At 39.8% G+C, this 24,622-nt stretch overlaps 1 protein-coding gene across 6 annotated transcripts; it reads right to left on the reverse strand.

Moving 5' to 3' along the window:
- Positions 1 to 865: 865 nt before the first annotated feature.
- kcnc3b (potassium voltage-gated channel, Shaw-related subfamily, member 3b) lies at positions 866 to 22,261 on the reverse strand. Of its 6 annotated transcripts, none has more exons than XM_055150450.1 (5): positions 21,638 to 22,261; positions 7,853 to 8,834; positions 7,013 to 7,207; positions 5,139 to 5,159; positions 866 to 1,020 (listed from the first exon to the last, which is right to left on the reverse strand). In XM_055150450.1, the coding sequence occupies exons 1-5, from the start codon at positions 22,256 to 22,258 to the stop codon at positions 866 to 868; spliced, it is 1,974 nt and encodes a 657-aa protein (XP_055006425.1). In that variant the 5' UTR covers positions 22,259 to 22,261. The 6 variants fall into 6 exon arrangements, with proteins under 6 accessions (XP_055006425.1, XP_055006424.1, XP_055006423.1 ...); XM_055150449.1 differs by lacking the exon at positions 5,139 to 5,159 and having other exon boundaries at positions 866 to 1,014; positions 7,013 to 7,126; positions 7,853 to 7,873; positions 7,928 to 8,834; positions 21,638 to 22,258; XM_055150448.1 differs by lacking the exon at positions 5,139 to 5,159 and having other exon boundaries at positions 866 to 1,014; positions 7,013 to 7,177; positions 7,853 to 7,873; positions 7,928 to 8,834; positions 21,638 to 22,258.
- Between the last annotated feature and the right edge of the window lie 2,361 nt (positions 22,262 to 24,622).

Consider the following 24,622-nt stretch of genomic DNA (forward strand, 5'->3'; position numbering starts at 1 on the left):
GAGAAGTATATTTACACATGTATGTATACAACATGTTTCCAGCATTGTACTAATATTATTGCATAATGTAATCTGTATTACTGAGTAAGTAATAAGAAAACAATTGCTATCTTGCACTTTTATTTTATTTTAATCATAATAAAATAAAAAATACATAAAATGAAATATATGTATTTTCATGAAATTCATCTAATATTTAAGAGTAGTAACATGTCTTTTTCAGTTTCTTGCTAATTTGTTAAATTTTTTTTTTATCTTCAATCAATCAATCAATATGAATCAATATGAATGACTACACTTTTTTGCAGTTTATATATAGTAATACACTAAAATGTTTTGATTAACTGTTCTTCTTCATTTTTAATTTTAGTTTTAATTTGTAGTTTGTGTACCTTTCAGTGAAGTGCAACTAGAAGGCATGAACATTAACAGTGCCAAACGACTTGTACATATTTCTACATACTATAATCTTATACCTAGTAGATGCATTTTTTGTTTAAATGAAGTTTGCTTTGAAGATATTTTCCTAAAATGATGTGACAATGGCATCAGTTGACTTAGTATTTATTTTTTTCATCTATGCAGGTCATTTTTTCCCCCAAATGCTTGTCTCTCTTAATATCAGTTAATACATAAATGTTTGCTAACTCATATTTACATTCAATTCGATAATTTAACGCAACACTTTCTTATTAAAGCTAAAGTTGGTACTATAATATCACTAAACGCATGCATTACTAGTCACAAGTGGTCATATTTTGTTTATTCATGATTCTATTTTTGCTGGTATTGCTATCATGTTTGCACAGTTGAGCTTGTGCCATTTGTTAGTTAACCTCAACTTGTTTTCATGGGCATCATTGAGCTACAAAATGGATGGGATGGGAGAACGGCAGCGGCGCAGTGGGCCTGGGGTTTCATATGTTTCAAAATGTGGACTAGCAATGGGAGCGAGTCGCAGGGATGACCCGGCCATTCCTGAAATATTACTGAGGCTTCGAGATTTTTCATCGCCTGATGCTACATGAATTGCCGTTCATTTATTTAATCAAACAATAAAAATAGCAAAAATTAAGTGTTGCAGTGTTTTAAATAAAAAGTAAAGCATTGAAACAAACATTGGCATTAAAGATGTTCAAAATAAAAATTAAAAAAGCACATAGGTGTGGAGAATAAGGATAAGATAAAGGTCAAATAAAGAAGAAACACAAGGACAGACACAGACAAGACAGACAGGACAAGACAAAACAAGAAAATGAGAGTTATGATATGCCTTTTACATCACAGAACCCCCACCCTCCCAAATAGTTTAGATAGAACTCTTTACACTTAGTAGCTCTGTTGAATAAAACACCCCACATTACATTAGCGTGGCTAGCCGGATTCAGGTTCTCTGTATTTGATACAGAGGAACTGTGTCTGGACATCTGCCTTCCTGCTCCTTGCTGTCAGGAAAAACAAACCTGTGGAAAAGTCACTGTGTATTTGCAGTGACACATGCTTTACATCACCTTAAAATGGACGAAACTATTGGTTGAGGTCCTATTTTCAAAATAAAAAATAAAGATTGTGCATGGGGATAACATAAATTAGTTAACTTCTGCTCACAATTAAAATGAACAGATAAAGAGGTACATTTATTGATACTATTGACAGATAGAGCGAGGCAGTGCCAGGCTAACACTGGATGAGTGTTTTAGACAAAGTACAGTATTATGACGATCTTCAGATACTGAGATGATGCTGACCACTGAAGTTTTGGGCTCATAATCAAGTTTATAGAAATTACACTGATTGAAACAATGAGAATAGGTTCACTTGTGTCCTCCAAACTTCAAATGGCCAACATTTTCCATAAATCACACTGTTGGGACCAGTTTATGTACAATGGAAAATGAGACACTGCATTTGTATGTTAGTTGCAACGATTCACTTGATCTATTTATCACAGTGCATCTTTTCCCACAGTGCATTCCTGGTGTTTCATGCAGACCCTGTTAGAAATGACCAAAGAGAAGCTGTTGTGCTGACAGTGTTGTTGTATCAAGTGAATTAAAACATTGTTACGTAGCTGTTTTCTTCCATAACAATGGACAACTGACCAAAAATGGATAAAGCTTAGCAAAGTCTCTCCACTATCATCCAAGAAAACCTACTGAATTAGTTCATGTTAATTAGACAGTGCTAATATCCAGCCATTATAGGTCAGTTAGTCGTAACACCCACTGTAACGGTATGAAGCCCTTTGTACCTTCCTGATAAAAAGCACTGCTTTATTTGCCAACTCCACCACTCTAAGATGTACATCATTTGAAACCACCAGAAAAATTCCAAGTCAAATGGCAAATTAGTAAAAAAAAATATTTAAAAAATTTAAAAATAAATTTCATGTACCATTAAACATCTGATAAATTCATTGTAGATTATCGAGGTGTTGAGGTGTAGTGTAACAACAAATCCAAAGATACAGATTCAACAGTACAGGTTTGTTCAGTAGTCTTAAACAGCTAATTCCATATTTGTTCCACATATCCATATTCCAAATATTGCTGAAACAAACACTTCTGATGATTAATGTGTAACTCTGATTAATATTCCAAATGTCACCTTGGTGAAGATTAGTCAGGTGAAGAGAATGCTTTGACATGGATGAAATATTTATGAACAAAAGCAATGTTTTGCAAAGAAGTGTGAAGTAAAGTGTGCCACTGCAGTCAGTCAAAGTCCACCCAGTGTATGTGTGCAGCTAGGCTCTGTAATGACATCTTTCTGACAAAGTCACACTTAATTTGCACAAAGGGAGAGTGAGCATACCTACCTACTGTCAGACTTTAGTTACACTTGCACTGCAGTGGCGGCCTGGGGATGGGATGGAGAATGAGTGTTAATCACAGAGGAATGGGATTATGAGAGGGACACACAGGAACAGGGAGAGATACTGCAAATATTCAGAGAAACTGTTTACCACCATATTTATTACATACATCTTTACTCCCTATGTACTGTAAGTATGGGCTTCTTTATCACCACAGGATGTGCTGACTCAATAAAAACTATACTTGGCTCTGGCTCATATTATATCATTCCTTCATTGGATCAATGGCCGTTTCAGATGGCGTTATCTCCTGTTACCAATAATTAGATGTATTGACATCTAGGTTTCGTCAAACAGTAAGCCATTATTATATTACAAAGCCACAAAATCTATTAATTTCTAATACCTTGGTGTCTTTTGGGAAAACATGTGACTGCCGGTAACTGCATATGTCATGTGGGCTGTCATCACTGAGGCCAAATCAGTAAATTCTTTATAGCTAGCATGTACATGCAGTACACAGCATGATAAGTATATGGGATAAGGGTATAAATCTGAAAATATTTGCAGATTTGATGAATAGGACAAACATAATGTACTGACAGAGAAACTATAGCATGCATTACAGTGTTAAAGACTATGAACAGAATAAAAAGACAATGAAGTGTTATAACTTCAAACATTACTCTGGTTAACTTGGAACTTTACACTATTTCAATTCACTGTAGCCGACGTACTCATAAGCAAAAGCATTATTTTAAGCAAATACTGAAGTTTTAGAGTGGTGGAAGTGGTCATTTCCTTTTGATTGTTTTTCTTTTAGTTTCCAATTGATTAAAAAGGCAAAACAAATGAAGATAGAAATACAGGAGGGACATAGGGAAGAGTCAAACTTGGGCATAATACACAATAATGAAAAATAAATAAATAAATAAATAAAAATACATAAAACCACAGATACAGGGAAATTATAAAAATAACCTGTAACCTGGTAGTACAAACATTAAAAATAAGCACTCACAAAATGTCACAATTATAAGTGCACAAAAACACACATCAACAAGAAATTATAATAACAAAAGGATTTTAATTCACACAGTATTATTTTTTTAAAAAAGGATAAATGATGACAAAAGACACAGATTAAAAAAAAAGGGTAATAAAAACAGTTGGACCTTAGTGAGCCATGCATATTGCATTTAGTGAAGTCAACACTAAAATGTAGCTAACAAAAGTTGGCTAAAACATCTTATGCATGTACAGAAAAAGTGAAGCACACAAAACAAATACTTAAAGCATGAGAATCCCTCTTTAAAAACAATTATATTAATAGTAGCAAATACAGTCTTTCCCATTTACAATGCCCCAATGCCCTAAAACTTAAATGATCTGGTGTCAGCTAACAGTGTGAAGCTCAATAAGACTGTAAATGTATCTGTACAGGTCTCTGTGCTGGTAGTGATACTGCCGCTTTAAAGAGGGATTATGCAGCATTTAAATAGCTTTATATCAACAGTTAAAACTGAGGCAATGTCAAGGTCCTCTGAATGAGGCACTTGAGCAGAAACTGCTTACCTTAGACTGTGTGTGGCCCCTTTCAATCAAGTCTGTCATTGCATTTGTCTGTTTTTCTAACTTTTGAGTATTTCAGTCACCAAGTGCAGCTTGTAATCCTTTTTATCCAGGTCTCCTCAGTGAAAACACAAAAGCCCTGAGCTCTGGACTACACTAGGTACTGAAAGCCCAGTTCATGGTCCAGGGAATAGTATTTCAGATCCATTACACGCTGACAGGACAGTACAACACTTTTGTAAATCAGTTTGGTGATAACTGATTTGAAAGTCAAGATGTGTACAATATTTACTTGTTTTCAGCGTGGCATGTTTCAAGAGCTACTATCCCTTGACCTTCATAGCTCCATTAACCCAAGTGACCTTTGGCCTTGGAAAAATTATGTTTGTTCTACACCACTGCACTCACTGTCAGAATTGAATTGATCAAGGTTCGCCAATTGATTTCTACATAAAACATACACATGGAAAACTGCACCTGTCGTGACTCATTTATGTCTTCAGGACAAGTGCTTATAATTGAGGCATAGAGACATAAACATATTCAAGGATTAGATCATTTAGACATATGCTAGTGACATATACTAGTGACATACTGGTCCAAGGTGAAGGTCTTTGGGGTAAGGAGCAACACGAGTAAACACACTAGAAGGGAAAACCAAAATAAGCAACACACGACAACACAATCACAGCACTCAGACGGCTAGACAGAGACACAGTGTAGACATATAAGAATGAAGGAGCCCACATACACACGCGTGATATGACACAACCTGAAGAGAGAGACACAACAACACAAGCACATCAGACAACACGGTACCCCTGCTCCCACTCAATCTTCACTCTGTCTTTTATTGGTTATTGACATAGGACATGACAACTGGGAGAGTTCTACTGGAAATGCCTGCATGTGTGAACGCCCACACAGACGCACTCATTCTTAAGATTGCTGTACACATACACAGTTACAAAGTGATCATTTGTGTGTCTCACAATAAAATCCCATTTTAAACATATTGCACATGATTTAAACTCATTCATATCTGTGCTGTACTGAGCTGGCAGTGAGTGCTCTCAGTACAGCAGAGAAATTGAATTTCTGTAACAGTATTATTATGTATTTAATATTATAGTTAAATGTAACTCCACTTTTAACACACACTTTTCCTGAAATTATGTTAACTCAATGAAAAATTAATAAACAACATTTATTCTTGACAACTTCCAAACCAAGAGCTTACTTTTATTGCTACCAATGTTACAGGCATACTATGCAGGTTTTCCACTGTTTTAATATGAGTCAGTGGAAATCCTAGTGCCAATAAATTCTCACATCTTTGCATGTGACAAAAATGCATGGGGTACTTTCCTGTTTTTCACAATGTGGAATGTAGAGATGTAGTTTTCTATGTTACTTGTGTTTTAAGTACTTATGTTTTCATGTGTTTAACATAGTATGCCTTCAGTATAATCAGACATATGGAGGGTTCACTCCAAACACAAGACAGCATACTGTAGTGTGAAGGAAATGTAGTGGTGTTAAGTGCTTTTAAGAGCATGCTGTGTGACAGAGCCAGATCAATGTTTCAGTTGCAAAATAATAAATAAAATAAAAATAACTAGGCTACAGGCTCCTTGTTTTTGACTTGTTTTCCGTGTTACCTCTATGCGCTATGGTTTGATCCAGGAGGAGGTGGAGTTTGCATTGAGGTCCTGCTGTAACAGAGACCCTTCCATCTTATACCAATCCTCAGTCAGAGGGGAGTCTGGGCTGGCCGCCAGGGCTGCTGCCTCTAGTTTGGTGTCAACAGGGGGTTGTTTGGAGGGAGTGTGAGGGAGTGTTTTGGTGCAGGTTTGGCGATAGTGGTGGTTGGAGTTGGTTAAAGTAGTAAATGGATTAAGGTGTCAGGTTTTTATGAGCAAAACATGATGCATATGGGATAATAAATAAAGGCAACATGTAGCACAAAGGAGAATGGGGACGGGGAGAATGGGTAGGATAGAGGGAAGGGGGACCAATGTGGGGAAGAACGGGAGGATTTAGGGGTCGCCACAAGGGGGGAGACAAGCAAAAATGAACAGGGCCAGGCCAGGCAGGATAGGAGAGAGAGAGAGAAACAGAGGAGAGGTGACGAGAAGAAAATTAATGCATGGTCAACTGTCTGAGTCTAGAAGACAGAGAAAGACAGATCTGTTTCTGATCATGAATGAATGTAGCATTATGGGACAGGCAACCAAGTTCTGACATACACACGTGATGGAACAGATGACACAACGCAATAAGCCACATAAAAAAAGACAAAAAAACTAGAGGGACAGAACATTTTAAAAGACACAAAACTACACAAAGCAGAGATGAGACAAAGACAAGATGAATGTGAGGTGGAAACAAATATAGCAGAGCTGAGTATGTGTATATAATTTGTTAGTGTTGGCTAACTTGTATTTGGAGCCATTTTAGTTGTCGTCAAGGCATCCAAAAATTATGTCTTCTTCATTTCACACCAAACACATCATCAGTACTTACCCACTTACCTAACATATGCCTACAACATCGTAACTATTGGCGTCACTGTGTGTTATATAAGGTATGCAAAAGAAATCCGGTGCCTGGTGCGAAACATACCTTTCCGCACATTCCCATCTGTGGCACGGAATTCCCTGGTGTTGAGCAGGAAGCAGGCACGGTCCTGCTGGTAGCGTTCCCGTGTAGGCCCCCGCCCAATGGGACTCCTCTCGTCTGGACTCAGCACTTGGTCGATGGTGGGGCAGTCCTCATTTGCCAAAGCAGCTGAGGCCGCATCACCATTCTGCTTCGAATCTACAATGGGGACAGATCACAGATTAAAAAGATAAGAAAGACTAAATCATTTTTGTACAAGAATTTATTGGAAGTAAATTATTGGTATTAGGAAGTAGAAGTGTTAGCTTTCAATACTGAGCTGTACTGAAGGTATAGTGAAGGTGACAGTAATAAGGGATTACTAGTGCTTCCAGAAAGAAAATATTTGAGGTTAAATTTAGTAGATAATTGAGCCCATTTTACTCCTGTGCAGTTTGTTTTGCACTAACAGATGGACGCCTCTAGGCAAGTGTGGACCCACCACTTGATCATAAATTACTCATGAGATCCAATAGGCCAGTCATTTCTCTGGGGTGGATTTACAATAAACTCGGCAGTCCTCCCACTTCTTTCTCTTGACACTAGCACATCGCCAAACCCTGCACTTCATCACATTTTTTTTGTTGTTGCAAGAAATAAACAAGTAATTCTTTTCCAAATTGATGCTATGGAGGGCTGCCACTAAACATTTGGAAGTTGGCAGGCAAAGATAAACATATTGATCATTGACATACAGTACTGAAGCAGAAATTATTCCTACAAGATCACTTATTTGGTTTGTATGTTTTGCGGCAAATTTGTATATAATGTATGCCCAGAATTACAGTATGTAAAACGTCTCACCTCTATTTATCTCTATAATTTCTTCTTGGGCGAGAGGACAGTCACCCCCTATTCCCCCAGACCCCATTACCCCACCAAGAACATTTCCCAAAAGTCTTTGTGGTGATGCAGTAGCCATTGCCAACGCATCAGGCTTGCAGTAGTTGGGTGACCCTGGTTGGGGAGCTCGAGGGATATGTTTGTTCTTCTTTTTGGGCAGCTTTTGTTTGGCCATTGCCAGAGAGTAGTACATGCCGAAGTTGTTGACAATAACAGGTACGGGCATAGCAATGGTCAGCACACCAGCCAAGGCACAAAGCGCGCCCACCAGCATTCCCGACCACGTCTCTGGGTACATATCTCCATATCCCAGTGTGGTCATGGTCACAACGGCCCACCAGAATCCAATGGGAATGTTCTTGAAGTTAGTGTGGCGACTGGCAGTCGGGTCATCTGGGTCGGCACCAATTCTTTCGGCATAGTAAATCATAGTGGCAAAAATGAGGACACCAAGCGCTAAGAAGATAATGAGCAGAAGGAATTCATTGGTGCTGGCTCGAAGGGTGTGGCCAAGGACGCGCAGACCTACAAAATGGCGAGTAAGCTTGAAGATTCGGAGGATACGGACAAACCGGACAACACGCAGGAATCCTAGGACATCCTTGGCAGCTTTAGAGGACAGACCACTCAGGCCTACCTCCAAATAGAATGGAAGAATAGCAACAAAGTCAATAATGTTTAGGGTGCTTTTGAAAAATTCCAATTTGTCTGGGCAGAAAGTGACTCGTAGCAGCACTTCAATGGTGAACCAGATCACACAGACCCCCTCTACATATGTCAACCAACTGTCAGTCACCACCTCATATACCATCTCTTCTCGGGTGATGTTTCCCACTGTGACATTCTCAGTCTTGTTGAGAATCCTGTTGAAGGCCTCATGCGTCTCCATGCAAAAAGTGGAGATCGAAATGAGAATGAAGAATAGGGAGCCAAACGCCACATACTGAGGAAAGAAAGATAGAAAAAAGCAGAGAGGGGGAGAAACATACAGAGTTGTTAGTTTTATAAAGTTGTAGAAATTCAAAAGTTTGTTCATGCACATTATTTTTCATACACATTTGTTTTAGTAGAAAAAAGTTTAAATAAAGAGAAATAGAAAAGTCAGTCACACAAGTCAGCAATTTCCTGAAAGCAAGCAAGTCCAAGTGTTTGAGAATGGTCAAGTCTGTGAAATAAACAATGCTGCCAGGATGTCTAAAGTAATGTTTACCATGTAAGGCAGCACTTGGTGTCAACATAGCTTAGAGCTTTAAAGTGACATGGGACATTGGACAGGACTGACGGACTCCTTGTCACAACAGCGGTTTCTTGTGCTGGTGTTGTTGAACAAGTATTCACAGGTTTGCAAAGACTGAACAACACAGAGCCCTCAGTCTTTTGTGTTGCCTAAATTGTACCGTGCATTTTTGTCTTTGTTTTACACGTGCTGCTGTTTATCTTACAATTTATGAAAAAAAAAATAATCTAAAGGTGTTTTTGCCCCTTGAAGGGATTGTATTGTTGCCTTTTTGCAGGTGGTATTATTTCATTGTTCTGTAGCTTAATGCGTGTTTGCTCTGTGTCCACACCGGAGGACGCAGTGCAGAAAAAAGCCTTCACAGGATTTCCCAACATTAATATTATTTTACAAACCTTTCCTTTAGACCTCCCTGTTCATATACACCAAGGCAGGGCTAGACTCCAAAGTGAATGACAGTGGCGTGCTAACACTAAGTGTGGCTTTAGCACTGTCTCTCAGTGCGGTCCATTCCTGCCCTGCCTACAGTGTATTTATAGATGTAGTATACTTTGTGCTTTATCAAATAAATAATAAAACACAGACATGGCCTGAAGAGCCACAGAGAAAGGTAATTCATACTTGAGTGGATCCCATATAGTATGAGGGGCCTAAGTGCCTTCCGTGTTGTGCGTGTCACTCTGCATCTTAAGCATTATGCCCTTATGTAATAATAAAGTAGAAACATAATGAAGCAATTCCCGGTTATTTTTTCCTTAAAAGGTTTCCCATATTTTGTTGACGTTTGACAATTGAATGAGAGCATATAATTATTGCCTGAGTGCCTTTATGGCAGGAAGTAACAACTTAACACTTTTAGCAACTGTATGTATATTCACTGACAAGCAAAAACTCTTAGTAAGTAATCTTCCAAGAGGGATCATCAAATCAAATTAAATGTCTATTCTAATTTCTCCTATAAGCCTATGATCTGCTTGCATTTCTTGGCTCTCTTAGCCAGAGCAGAGAACTTCTCCATCACTTTCTTATACTCATCCCAACTACTCCATTGCTCCTCCACCTTTTTTCTCCTCTTCTATTTCTTGCTAGTCTGTGTCTGACCTACTTTTTCAGATTGCGGCAGTGCTCTCTGCTTCTGTGACTTGAAAACACACAGTGAGGTTCTCAATCACCCTCTTGCCTGAGCCCCACACTAGTCCTCTTGTCCCAACCAAGCTCCAGCAACAGTGGGACTGATCCAAATATAATTGGCTTGGCAGCAGAAACACAAATGAAAAATGTCCTAAAAGAAGATTAATTTGCTTCTTTATGATATATAGTGCAGTAGTTCTCAAACTGTGGCAATTCTCCTGTTGCGTAGTCCTAGTTTAGACCTACAGTATAATACAGTATAGTCTTCTTATAGAATATAAGTTTAGACCTGGTGGTAGGCCTACTGAAAACGCAAAATATTTTCTTAATGCTGGTGGTATTTCATGTGAAGAGAACCACTGATATATTGTAGTAACTGTATATAATAATATGACACCCACAGATTATGATTTTTTTTCATTTGAACCTGAGCTGGAATATTGAGATAAACCAACTTCATACAAGAAACAGGTAATCTGACTTTAGGAAAGTTGTGGACAGTACATCATTGTAAACATTATCACAACAAAGTGCATGTTGCTGGGCGATGCTGTCAGCCATGCCAATGGATAGGTACAGTTCAAGGTAGAATGCAATGGATTGGTAACACCATTTAAGAAAAATGATATCAGAGAACGAAGCAAGAAGAAGAACAGAGCAGTGGTCATGTATGGGGATAGGGGACTCTAAATGCACCTTAGGTGGGTAAATGAGAAAGAAAACAATTATGGCATGGTTAAAAGCTCTTAAAAGACAATTTTACATCATCTCTCTTTAAAGAATCAATCACTTCTACAATGGTAGTATTAGGTCCTTGCGTGGGATCCAGAATACACACTTCTTCAATACCTTACAAAGATGTGAGTCTGGTCACCAGTGAATCTCCTCAAGTTCAGAAGGAGGTGATTAACATGTGGATTAGCCAACCAGGGACACATGACATTTTTTTAATTCATTTTAAAAAATCACATGGGGCTAAAAAATATTTCAGATTTCTGTAGAATCAATGAGTGAAGCACTACACTGTTAATCTGAGATGAGATAAATTTGATTTTATTTGTAAATGACAGGTGACCAGTGAGCTCCTTCATTTCACATGTGTCACTAAAAAAAAACAATTCTGACTGCATGATCTCGTTTGGCCGGACTTCAGACACGACATAGGAAGTGGGGACCAGACTGATATCAATCTGTACAAAAAAGACAGAAATATCATTCTGGATTTGCCTGGCATTCCATTAATGAAGAAAGAATTTTTGTTCTGAAGAAATGTAAGAGGCATCAAATAAGAAAGTACTCTAATGTTCTGATAACCTAAGTGATAGCCTTATTAAGTTGACTTCCTAAAAATACCAAACAGACTGCAGCCCAGGGTTATATTCTAAGTAGGCTACACAGGTGGAGGCACTGTGGGGGACGGACAGGTGGGAGGCTGTCCAGACCGTGAAGATCCAGGCGTGGAAGAACATATAAGAACAAATTGCAGCAGTCCAAAAGAAAGGACACAGTAATAGATCGGGGCAATAAATCAAATTATTTTGATTAACTTGAGGTTTTAACCATCAACAATGTGAATAATTAAAAAGCTGTCAAATTAAGGTTTATTATGAAACAAGTTTACTCCTGACAGGGCAGAGTTATAGTGCAGAACAGTAACACTTGAGTATGGAATAAATGAAGATGAATATCAGGGCTGTAGAGCGAGAAGCTATAAAAATGAATTGAAATTATGGCACAAAAGAAACTGAAATACATACTAAAAATAATTGGTAAAGAAAAAAAAAAAAACAGGTTGAATCTTCAGTAAACACAATTAGATTTTAATTGTAAATGAGTATAAAGTATGAAGACGACAATATTATGGGCTTCCAGATAATATTTTTAAAGACCAGTAGAGCTGACTTTAATTAAATTCAGAATCACCCAAAGTGTGCACAAAAAAATTTAAAAAGAAAGAAAATCCAAATTTTTTGGGGGGTGCCCTGCACAGCGAATACCAAAAGTGAAAGTATGAGTCTCATCACAAAGTATCCTGAGCTAAGCTGACATATCTCATGGTTCAGATGAACTAAACGTGATGTGAGTCCTGCAGAGAGGACTTAAAAACAGAAAGAAGTCAAAGCATGACAGCACAGACACAGAGACGAGGAAGAAAAACCGAGGCAAAGCTTAGGGCATTGCAGACTAACAGGAAATGACAGGCCTCAACTACAACAGTGGCTTGTGTCAACTAAAGAGACAGGAGGAACCCTGTGTGGGAGGGCTGCCAGCATGTCAATATGCACCACTCTCTGAATTAAAAATGTACATTGACAATACATTCAACAAAAGATAATATTAAGCTGTGAGGGTCTGCTCTTTTAAAATGCCCTGTCAGGATTTTTGAGCTGGTGAATCTTCTGTTAAATTTGTTTTATGTAAAATCTTTCCTTAATGCCTCTTCTTGTAGAATAAGTGTCTTAAAACATATTGATTATTCTTGATATGCACAATAGTAAACTGATGAATTCAGAAATTGTTAATGGACTACCAAAAATTAACATGAGATTTTAAACTTTTTTTCCTGCAGATTTACTGATATAGTCTGAACAATTAGATGACAAAACACAATGCAAAACTGTATAGCACATGGCATGTTTTAATTTAGACTCTGGACAATATTTATCAGTCAATAATTGTCAATTATTTTTTTCATTCTTAAACGCTCTCATAAACACAGTCTATTCAGCCTGTCCATTTGTGCTGCAGCTCTTGGCCACTGATCCCACATTAGTTCATTCATGGTTTAGTAATTAAATGCATCACTATTAGAGCATGGGAGAGAACAGTGGATTACATTGTAGATCTGAACATCAAATCAATAAGAATCAATCAATCCCAATTGAAGCCTTTTTAAAAATGCAACAGCATGTCAGGCTGAGATTCCAGGCCCCCCGGTGCCTCCGTATCACACAGACCACACGGGGATGGTGTGTACTCTTTATGGACATGGCATGATGTTAGCAGAAGCACCTCACAAAGCATTGGTGGCTACATGAGCACTGCATTGGTGTGAAGGAGATCGATGGAGAGAGGAAGTAAAGAGGAGGAGGAAGAGAATAAAAGGAGGAGAAGCAATCTGTCACTTCATACTTATCCATCTCCTATACAGTAAATTGTCCGTCCCCTGTATCATAAAGATATATGCGTGTCCGTGTTCGACAGCTCAGAAATATGCAGGCCTGAAGTCCATATAGTGGAGCTACAGCATGCGACACCTGCAGCCCAGTGACCTTCAAGGCCCAATAGAGTCTCCTTGCCTCACCAGACTCTCAAATTAGATTTGGAAAGATCATCAACATAAATTTGAAAGAGATGGAACAGCATGGAAAGATAGACAATAGAATACTACAGGGCTGAGAGAGGATGAGCTGGTGTAAAAGAAAGAGGATGTGGAGAGCGCTGATTGCGTTTCGATGGACAGATGAATAAGAGACAGTAAAGGAATGACAGAACGCTGATGTGAATCTCACCAATCAAAGAGAGGAAGTGCCGCAGAGGGCACCAGCACGAGAGTGGAATAAAGCATTAGAGGAGGAGGTGTAAGGGGAGCATAGTTATAAGTGTTATGACTTAGAGCTTGTAAGAGCCAATATTAGCCCTGCAGGCGTTTGGCATGCATAGCAACGTGTTGTGCTCTCTTTTAACGGGACCCTAGTGGTGCTGTGTTTACTGCGGCACCATCCAGAAGAGCTTTATCATTACAGTATTACCACAGCCCTGCCTGGCTCTCTGTCACCATGACAACCACTGCGTTAGCCTCTGCTTTCAGGCACCAAGGACAGGACTAAACCAAATACTGCTACAGCTGGCGCAAATGGCTGCATAGAGAGAAGCACTCACAAAATTATGAACAATTGCTCTGACTTCTCATTAACAAACAAGAGATTTGACTGTGTATGTGTCAAGTCAGCATAAGGTGACCTTCACTCGTTATACATAGTCCGCTCCTTTATTCTACTGATGGTGATGAGCGGCAGCTACTTAAATGCACTTAGAGGGGCTAGTGTTTCCCAGAGGGCAAAGTGAATGGGTGACCACTCCTGCAATGTCAGCAAAGATAAGGAGACATTGAAGGATGATCTGGAATTAGGACATGAATGAGGCGTGAAGACAGAAACAATGTGAAATGCTGATTATTTCTTTGAAGGGCAAAAGCAAATAGAATCAGGTGAATAATCTATTATATTTGAATGTTGGGTGAGTTCAAATCTTAGGAAAAGACTATTTTAAATCAAAAAGCTTAGCCTATATATAAGAATGTAACTTTTTATGAGTAGTGTTTAACATAAGATGCCAACAAGCAATAAAGTCATCAGTGTCCTGGTAAGCATGTATTCTTCCCTAAGGACCAACAGCCACCACATACTCAGGGGAAAAGCCATCAACACATGTAGAGGACACTGGAGATACCCAAAGCAAACCCAGTGAGGGGCAGAGGACCAAAGATCAAATCAAATGCGAGTGAGTTATGGATAAGAAAGGAGGCACATTAATATATGGATCGAATGTGCCAGCATCTAGTGCAATTTCCTTAATGTGCAACACCTTCCTGCATAAGGCTCTGAATGAAGGGAGGCAGATGATATAATTAGCTACTGCTCTCTGGGTAATCCTTCTGTTTTTACATTTGATGCCAGAGACAGACTCAGAGGTCAGTGATCTCAGAAGGTATCCTGGCACATTTCAATCACATCACAGTTTTGTGTGTTAGAGATTCCCTGAATGACTCAACTCTCCCCACTCCCACCTCTCTCCCACCGCACACACGTATCCTGCAGCATTTTTTTCTTGTCACTACGCTGTCTAGTGTTTGAGTGCGGGAAGTTGACTACACACATGTCCTTTCATCTGCTTTGTATTCGGACCAGAGTACTGCAGCATGCTTCGTCCTTGTGATGATGCCCCCCTTTATAACGCCCGATACTAGTTTTTCTAAACCCTCTTCCACTCTACATCCCCCCCCTCCCCGTTCGGTCCTTTTTAATGTCCGAGATGAAGATGTGGCCTGACTGTCCCTGTTCCATCAGCTGCAAAGACAGACTGCTCTTAAGCTTTCTGCCTTCACTGTCCTGTGATTGGGCCATTTTATGTCAAGAAAATAAAAAAAAACATAATTGCTTTTTTTTGCCATTTTTTAAACAAACTGGCTTCCCTTTAAGAGTACATACCAAAGTACACTACAGTTGTATCATATTGTGTGATATTTCTTTGTAAAGTAGATCACGTTTCTGTTTAATAGTGGTCCTTGCTCTGTGCTTCATCCAGTTGCCTTTTGAACAAGAGGGATAGCCAGGAAGGAGATGGTCACATAGTAAGGATTGCAGGTAATATGTTGGCATAAACTGGAAATTCAGTTTTTATCATCTCAATAAGACTAATCATTTTTTATCATCTCAATAAGACTAATCATGTAGGATGACGAGTTCCACTTATCAACTGAATAGTTCCGTGGCATGGTATATAGGGATAAATTCAGAGTTTTATGTCGTCTATCAATGTTTTCTGATACTGATTAAAGTTCTTGATTAAAAACCAAAATCTGTAAACAATTTCTAATCTCCTAAAGATCCGTTCTTTCCTAGTGCATTGCTTTGTGACATGCTTTTTGTTGTAAACGCCTTTGTTTCTACTTCTTAGTATAGACATGGTCGTGATCATGACAATAAGGATGGTACCAATGACGCTTTCCAATGTCATTTTCCAGGGAATGGGCAAGAACATGGTTAAAAAGCAACACTACAATGTGCAACAGGGAACTGATGACTCTAAAGCACTCTACTTGTAATGCATGTTTGGTGTTCAAGCCATCAGCTAATTAACATGGCACATCTCGAGGTGTGTGGGTAAGAGAGAGAGTGATCTGCGGGGTTATGCATGGAGGCGTGTCATATAAAGTGATATATGTGTGTGCTGTTAGTGTGAATGCTTGGCAGAATGTTTTATGGACAACTACACTTACCAAGCTACAGGCCAATGCACAAAGGTGAGTGTGCGGGTGATTTATACTGCGGTAGGTGTATGGACAGGTCACACATGTCAAACAGGATGCAGCTTTAGTCTGGACATTTAGAAGTGAATAGGCTGATGTCACAATAACAAATTTTGAAGTCTGTATAGACAATAAATGACACAAACCACAAAATCTAGCACAATATTGTCAAAAAAACATGAGCTAGAATAAATAAACACCAGAATGAAGTACTTTACTACTTAGTTTGCATCTCTAATGAGTCATAGATGTTACTCATTCAAACTTTTACATCTTAAATCTTATGCAGCCAAAAAATAACCACAAATTTCCCAGCAGTGCAAAGAAAATGTACACATGATAAATACTGTTCCAGCTTTCATATACTGAACAATGACAGGCCTAGGAATTATTTTTAGTGGCATTTTAGCATTATGTTGGTATTACCTTTATTCTTTTACATTAAGGGGTCCGTAGTTGTAGTTGTAGTTTAGTTTGTTTTTTGATGCTTGTATTTTTTACAAGTAGAGAGCTGCGTCATTGCATTTAACAATACCAGACCCCCTTGTGTGATACAATGAGATTTGCCCCGTATAGAGAATTACAACTCCCACTACTGTAATCGCTCTGGCACAGTTGGAAGAGAGCTATGTTGATGCCATTTTCCAGAATTCTAATATGTAGACAAAACATCAAGAGTTTTACCACAGTGTCCGAGCATCCATAATTGACTGTCTGTACAGCGGTGTGGGGAGCTGATTCAGCACTTAACCACCAAATGGACTAAGGCAGAGGAGGAGAAAGATAGTTGAGAAGGACTTGGCCAGGCAGAAAGGTTTCTAGAGAGATAAGAAGGCCATTTTGCAACATAATCATAAAATGTGCTAAATGCCTCTGGCTGGAGTATTACGGACAACCAGTAAAGTCATCAAGTATTGTCTAAGTCGGCAGCAAATCAATAAAATTCCTTTCCTGCTTTTTCCGTTCTGAAAGTGCTTTGTCTTACTTATTTAACATGTCTCTGATGTCTCTGTCCTTGTTATGAGACATCAAGCTTTGTGCAGTTAGATCCCACCAACATACAGCTCTCCAATTACAGCGGTGTGCATCCTTGACTTCCAAGAATGCAAACAAAACATGAGAAGCCCAGTACAAAACACTGTCAGGGAAAACCAAAACCAAACTAGATGTATTTGCCTATTGCCAATGTAGGATAGTGGAGCAATTATCACAATGCCTGCCAGAGGGAGAACTGTTTACCTTAATGAACCTGAGCATCTAGGAATATCTGCCACCATCTATTTGGTCTGCCTGCGGGTGTGAGAAGACGTCTGCAGCCTAGCTTATATACTGCGCATACCCCTGCTATCTTACTCTAGCACAAGAAATGTAGCTTCACTACCCGACAATCAAATAAGGTCTTCGTCCCTCTCTGCTATTTTCAGATGCAGTCCACAGGGAGGGACACGAGAATGGAAGTGGGAAATAGGCCTTTCAGATGGGCCATGGGTGGGTTGGAAAAATACATTGTAACATAGAACCCTGCCTCATGCATTTTCATTCACTTTAAAATAATTCATTAACCAGGCCAAATGCTTAGTTCTGGGTACTCTTTGATACCCATATAAACGCGTAGCCAATTTTGTTAATGGAACACATTATCTCTACTACTAATATCAATAGACTCACTTTAATATTGTCTAGTAGTCTATCTTTGTATTATACCTTTTCAGCTTTTCAGCTTTTGACAGGAATATTGGCTTCCCATCTGTCTGAAATCGTATTCTAGAATCAGGCATGCTTGACTATAAATAATTACTAAGACAGTAATTTGTGTTTTAACTGCCCCATAAAAACAGTGTTAATGGTTGGCTGTAATTGTACATTGCCACAATCACCTTCACCACATTCTTCCATTAAACTGTGGTATATTGTACAGCTTTGGAGCAAACCAAACTGGTGCACAAAAAATCTCACAAGACCATGCAGAATTAGACCTGACCTATATCATGAAATTGTATTAAATCTATTATCTATAACAGTGCAAATTGTTCCATATATAAAACAATTTTCCGTCAAGCACAGTGATTTTCTATCCAGAGACAAAATGTTCTGAATGGTCCAGTGCAGTGGTAGGTCATAGTTGTGTTTATGCCACAAATGAACACTGAGGTAAAAGGGACAGTAAACAATGAACCACAATACATGACCTTCAGGGGGAAAAGTTAGGTTTTCAGGCAGAGGAGAGGGGAAGTTGTGCTGCCCCCAAAAAGTGCGGGTTGCCAACGGGCACATTGGATTTGGAGGGGGCACCGGGGCATCTTGTACATGCTGAGCTACAAATGGTGCTTTGTCAGGAGATTGCTGACGAAGACAACTGTGCCCTTCTGTTGTGAAAGTGACCAAAAGATAGCACTCCAAAGCAATTTTGTATTAAATATGAAGTAAGCATTATGTCCCCAAAGGAAATGTAATACATGACTACTACTTCACCATCTGAAGTGCGTAATAATAATATATATTTGTAAATCAAGCATAATTTTTTATATTTGAGAATTTCAATGCAAGAAAAAGTCTTTTGTAATAATAATACTATTGGTTATAATGCCTGCTTGTCTGACACCATAGATTCCAGTTACTAGCAAATGTTATCCTATTCATCTCAGTTTAACACCAAATCTTCACTGTGATTGTGTTAAGTGCTGTTAAATGACCCTTATTCAGCTGCAAACACTGGGAAATGTAAATGATATAGGTAAATCCTTTCTAATCCAATTATGATCACCAACTGAGTGGTCTTTAAAAGCAACTATTCAAAACAAAATGTTGAGAACACTCAAATGCAAATGTGATGAAACCTGCCTCCATCAAAAGCTGTCACATGTGATATACTCCAGACCTTTGGTGCAGGAAAAGATATATGTCAAAGCAAACATGGATCAATGAGGAAATCAGCTACAAAATGTATTGTATAACAAATCACCAAGAAAAACACTTATATCCATAAATTAAGCTGTGGCACTACTCTTGCATTACTAAAATTATTACTGGAATATGCAGTTTTTGTTTTTGAAAAAAATAATTTTACTTAAAACATATTGAGTTTTATATATTAAAAAAAAGTCTTTATCAACGTCAACATCTTGTGACGTTATGTTTTTTGTGTATAGATTTTTGCATATTAACCTAAGACTTAAAGCAGCCTCTGTTATTTGGCAATGAGGGAGGTAATGGGGAAGGGGAATGACTTAAAAAAAGACAGACAAAGAGAAGATAATCAATATTATATCAATCAATAGGCAGGCAGGGGAGCAGGCTCTGTAGATTGGATGGCTCAAGCCCCCTCAGATAATCGAAGATGCTAAGACAAGGGTCCCCACCCCCATTGTGTTGTCTTTCTCTGTGTGCCACCTTCTCGCCGACTATCCACTTCTTTTTCCTCATTTCTCCCTTTTCCAATTGCTCCATTTTTTTCATTTTGCGATTTCTCCCCTTTTTCCTCCTCCTTCCCCCTTTGCTCTTGCCTGTATCTATCGCTCCTCTCCAGCACTCCCCCTCCCTCCTCTCTTCTCCCGTGTCTACTGCAGCAGAAACGCCAGCAACAGACAGCCGTATGTGTGCGTTTCTTACCCCACTACAACACGTCCAAGGATGGCCGCACTCAGGAGTTCATTTAGAACAAGAAGATCAAATCTTGAATAGCATAGGAACAACTATGCAAACAAAAGACCTCCAAAGCATTAGTTATCTTGTGTCTCCCTATATACATTACATGGCCACTCCATTCCTAATCAGACTAATGTGCTTTTCACTTTCACAAAGATGTGGTACCCTAAGCGAGAACAGGGTAGGATCATCAACATGACCATCTAGGTCATGTTGGTTTGAAAATAGGGCTCCTACATGTTAAACCAGTCCTATACCTGCTCTACATAGCCCCAATATGCCACGGTCTCCCCAATGCTTAAAGTGAATAGCTCTTATATAGTGTGTGATTCATGAAGCCACTAGAACCAGCAGCTGTGGTGTTAAACTGTACATTACATAATTTACAGCATCCAGGCAGAGCGGCAGCAGGTACTGTAGTTAGTATTCAAGGTATGGCACGACTGCAAACCTCCTTTTGGTCTGAGAATCTGCTCAAACAAAAGCATCTATTGCATACCTTTTCATATGTATCTACTTGATTGGCTTACTGTGTTTTTGCCTGTGAGGTGGGGGTACAGATGCAGAGGTGGATTATTGCAGGAAATCAATGTGATTGGAATGAGAGTGACACTAAGACAATCTCTTCCTGCTTTCTCCTAAGCCCAATACAGAGGATCAGATGGCAAGAATCTGAACTGTCCATCCATCATAGTCTTGATATTTTGTTCCTCCCCTTTAAAGGAATATCTGGAGCTGGACCCTTCTGAAAGGCAGCCCCTCAATGTACTTCATTCATTTTACGTTTACTTGAGTGCAATGTCATGAATGGCCACTGCAGGTGTCTGCTCACTGTCTGGTTTACATGTGGAATCTTGTGCATCTTTATTTCACATGAGAAGTGTGTGCTAACAACAGGCTAAATAAGTGGATGCGACAACAAAGCTGGAGTGATCAAGCAGCTGGATTTGGGCAAAAACAGAACAGCCCAGTGTAGATGTTTTCATGTCTCATCAAACACAACCTCTCGGAGGATACTTGTTACTCATACACCTGTGTGATCAAATGCTATCAAACGTCCATGTTCTCTTTTAAGAGTGAAATCGTCAACTATTTAGGGCCATAACAATAAGAAGGGGTCCTAACAACCGCTGGGGAAAGTTACACAGCGGTACTCTTTCTAATGGGACATATGGGGCATGTGGCTGTAACCAACAAGGTCGAATGGAGAAAAAGACAGGGGTTTGCTTCAGTGCAGAGATGTACTAATAAATAACGTGAGATACGACACGTCGTAAACGGGCAAATATGAGCTAATGAATGCGTTTGGATGCACGCGACGCAGGCACGCGTTTGGCGCGTTTGGAGCCAGATGTGTGGTAAAGCCAAGCAAAGGAATTATGGCAGCTATAAAAATGTATTCAGTACTGGATTGTAGAGGACACTATATCAAGTACAAGACATGATGTGTGAGACAAAAAAGGGTTAGCTACAGATACAGACTTTTGTGCCATTTTCCATTTTCTTGTGCCATCAGCATTAATTATTTAATATGAGTAAGTCTATTGGTTGGCTGTGAGGCATAGATGACACACATGTAAGCTGTGGGGTGCTAAGTAGCACTTTCACTGCAGTAACCTGCTGGTACACCATCCGTAAGCTAAAGTTTACAAGTTGTCATGTTAGGAAAGTAGATGGACAAGACACTGAAAAAAGTACTCACCCGGGCATACTTGGAGGAGTAAGGGTCTTCAAAAAGTGCCCATATTTTAGGTTGCCAGGTCTTCCACCATCCTGCTTTTCTGGCGTCCTCCTGCATACATAGTCTTTTCAAGTCTCCATCTGCGCCTCCAAGTGCAGGGTCGTCATCCGGCGCCTCCGGTTCTGGTGTCTCAAAGCTGTCCAATGCCTCCTCCGCGTCCCGATGTTGGCGGTAGTTCATCCAGCAACACGCCTCCACGTCCGTCTCGTCGATACCCCAAAAGGCGAGCTCCTCCTCGAACAGCGGACCGCACACATCGTTGGGACAGTGCAACTTTCCTGTGCGGTAATAGTTGAGGATGAACGAGAAGACAGACGGATGACGGTCAAAGAAAAACTCGTCCAATTTAGGGTCGTAGTCGAAGTTGCTGAATGCGTCCGGTTCCGTGAGCCACGACAAGCGAGTCCCGGGCAACGTCTTTAGGGTGCTCCGGTAAGTCTCATGGCGAACCCCGCCGCAGTTTATGACAATTTTCTCGCTTTCCGACGGACAAGTCATGTCTGCGCTGTAACATGCTTTGTTGGACGACTTGTTCCCACCCTTGCGCCCTTTGAAAGAGGATACACACACCGAACTGAGCATAGAGGACCGAGGGGGGAGGGAGAGAGGATGCGAGAAAACGGAGGGAGGAGGGAGGAGTCTGAGGAGTCTGCGGGAGAGAGAAGGGATAGAAATGTTTTCAGCTGGAGAAATAGTGAATTTTATCAACAATTATAACAAATACAGTTTGGTTACATACAGGATTAGCCCGTAAGGAACACTGATGTCGTCAAATGTTGCAGAGGAAAAGTTGAAAAGCACGCATCACAAACAGAACAGGTGCATGGCTCATGACTCAGCATCTCCATAAAACACTGATAACATTTGGCATGAGGTGCCATAAAGTTGGCCAGGAGCACTGGGCTTGAACATACAACACACAAGGGAACTGTGCATAACCACGCTGGTCCCACACATTAACAATATGAGGAGGGTGCAGACTTTCTCCAGTAATGAAAATACCTGGGACTTGTCCCTGGGAGAGTTTCACAATAGATAGGGTATTGAATCTTATTAAATTACATTTTGATACTGCTAATAGAACTGAAACCACTACTTGTGACCAAACAGTATGCAGTCTATAGTAGGCAATAGATGTAATGCCAATTTCTTTTAAGTAGGACATTGTCTCATCCTCTCAAACAATACATGCTATTGGCTTGAAAGGACACACTTCACATGAACCCCCTCAGTGTTAAGTGGATGACTGCGGCCTTGTGTAAAACGCATGGACTTCTGAATGAGTCTCCATTTTCATCTCCCTTTCTCTCATTAGCCCGAGCACAGTCCTTCAGCCAACAATCTCTAAATTGATCCAGTTGATCCTCAAATCCTCCGCCTAATTAGGCCATTGTTCGACCTCCTCTCCCCTGTTCCTCACCTGCTCAGAGCCTTTTCTGCTCATTCTGTTTTTACCTACAGTGTATGACTAAAGTATCTTTTTCTCTCCCTCCAGAACGGGGCTCTGACGTAAGGTGGTGCAGCTCACCGTGTGTGTTAATTGCCTCCCGAGAGTGCAGTGTCCGTACTAATGTTAGACCTCCTCAATCAGCCGACACTGCTGCAGACCCTGCCTCTGCAATGTGCCACAGTGGAGGCATGCAAACAGGAAGAGGGAACATGGGATGTAGTGGGTAAAACTAAGCAGGAGAGGAGATGGTGGAAAAGAGGAGGTGTTATGTGTTTGCACCATGTTGGCTGGTGAGTAAAGGCTGTATAATACTGTCTGGTAATGGAGCAAAGGAGGAAGAGGGGGGAGGAAGCACACAATGAGAGTGTGAGAGGGGGTAGGCAACGAAAACGAGAGTGCGCTATAAAAGTGAATGAATTCTGCTGCAGTAAAAAGCCCCAGTCTCTGCTCCGTCCTTCTGTCTCTTAGCTTTCTTCTCCTTCAACAGCATCTCTGCTTTGGAAACACAAAACAACATTCCTTTATACTACCCAGTGCGCCACAGGGCTCTCTCTATGTATGTTGTTGTTAACCCGTTTTTCTCCTGACAGTGAACTGCACCACTTCCACTCTGGTCCCCTCCTCCCCCCTTGACTTTCTCTCCCCCTCCCAGCGCTCTTCTCATCCGCATAAAGGACTCACATTTCATTGAAAGGGGGAGAACCGAAGCTTCACTCCTTCCTTTCCTCCTCCTCCTCATCTCATAACACTGTGTTAGCCTTATCATAAACTACATTCTTCTTTAGTTCTTCCTTCTCCCTTCTCCCTTCACTTCTAGTGCCATCTGTTTTTTGTTTCTCCATACTGCCCCATCCCAACTCACTTTTACCAACTCTCCCTTCTCTGCACTTGTGGTTTTCCCCTTGTGCCATCTAGGACACTGCAGTATTTCTCTTTTGTGTTTGGACTTTTGTGGTGTTTATTACTCAGGGAACTATTTTTGTTTAAAAGTTTATAATTTTTCCTGTGTTCATTTTATTTATTTATTTTTTATTTTTATTTTTTCAGCATTATGTTGACACTTTTGTGTGGATCTTTCAGGGAAAGCCATACTGCACTGAGGTAAGACATTAAAACTGCATGAGTAATGCAACAAAAACTGACATTTAACATTTCACAACTCAATCTCAATTGTTAACTTCTTACTGGATATCTGCTTGCCTGATTTTAATTTTTTTTTTTTACTTGACAGTTACAAAGAGCATGTGTTTTACAGTGAAATCTAAACTAATCTAAATTTAAAAGTACAGGCATGACAACATCAAGAGTAAGTTAGCCCAACTCTGAGAAAGTGCTGTGACTCATTCACACTGAAAGCTGTGCTTTCGTGCAGCGCTGCTTTAGTGGTGGGACAGCTAAAGTTTCAGCACCACGGACAGTACCACTCACTCCCTCCTCCATTCAAACTTTTCTCAGCCATTTCACACTTTTTTTATTGTGCTATTTTTTACTCTAAT

The sequence above is a fragment of the Boleophthalmus pectinirostris genome, unplaced genomic scaffold (genome assembly GCF_026225935.1).
Source record: "Boleophthalmus pectinirostris isolate CB_2022bp ecotype Guang Dong unplaced genomic scaffold, ASM2622593v1 HiC_scaffold_14, whole genome shotgun sequence".
Lineage (NCBI taxonomy): Eukaryota > Metazoa > Chordata > Actinopteri > Gobiiformes > Gobiidae > Boleophthalmus > Boleophthalmus pectinirostris.

Coding starts and splice junctions, on each gene's coding strand:
- kcnc3b (XM_055150450.1), bottom strand. CDS start 22,258: ATGCTCAGTTCGGTGTGTGTATCCTCTTTCAAAGGGCGCAAGGGTGGG. Junction 8,835..21,637: donor ACTCCTCCAAGTATGCCCGG/GTGAGTACTTTT, acceptor TTCTTTCCTCAG/TATGTGGCGTTTGGCTCCCT. Junction 7,208..7,852: donor AATTATAGAGATAAATAGAG/GTGAGACGTTTT, acceptor TCCCCATTGTAG/ATTCGAAGCAGAATGGTGAT.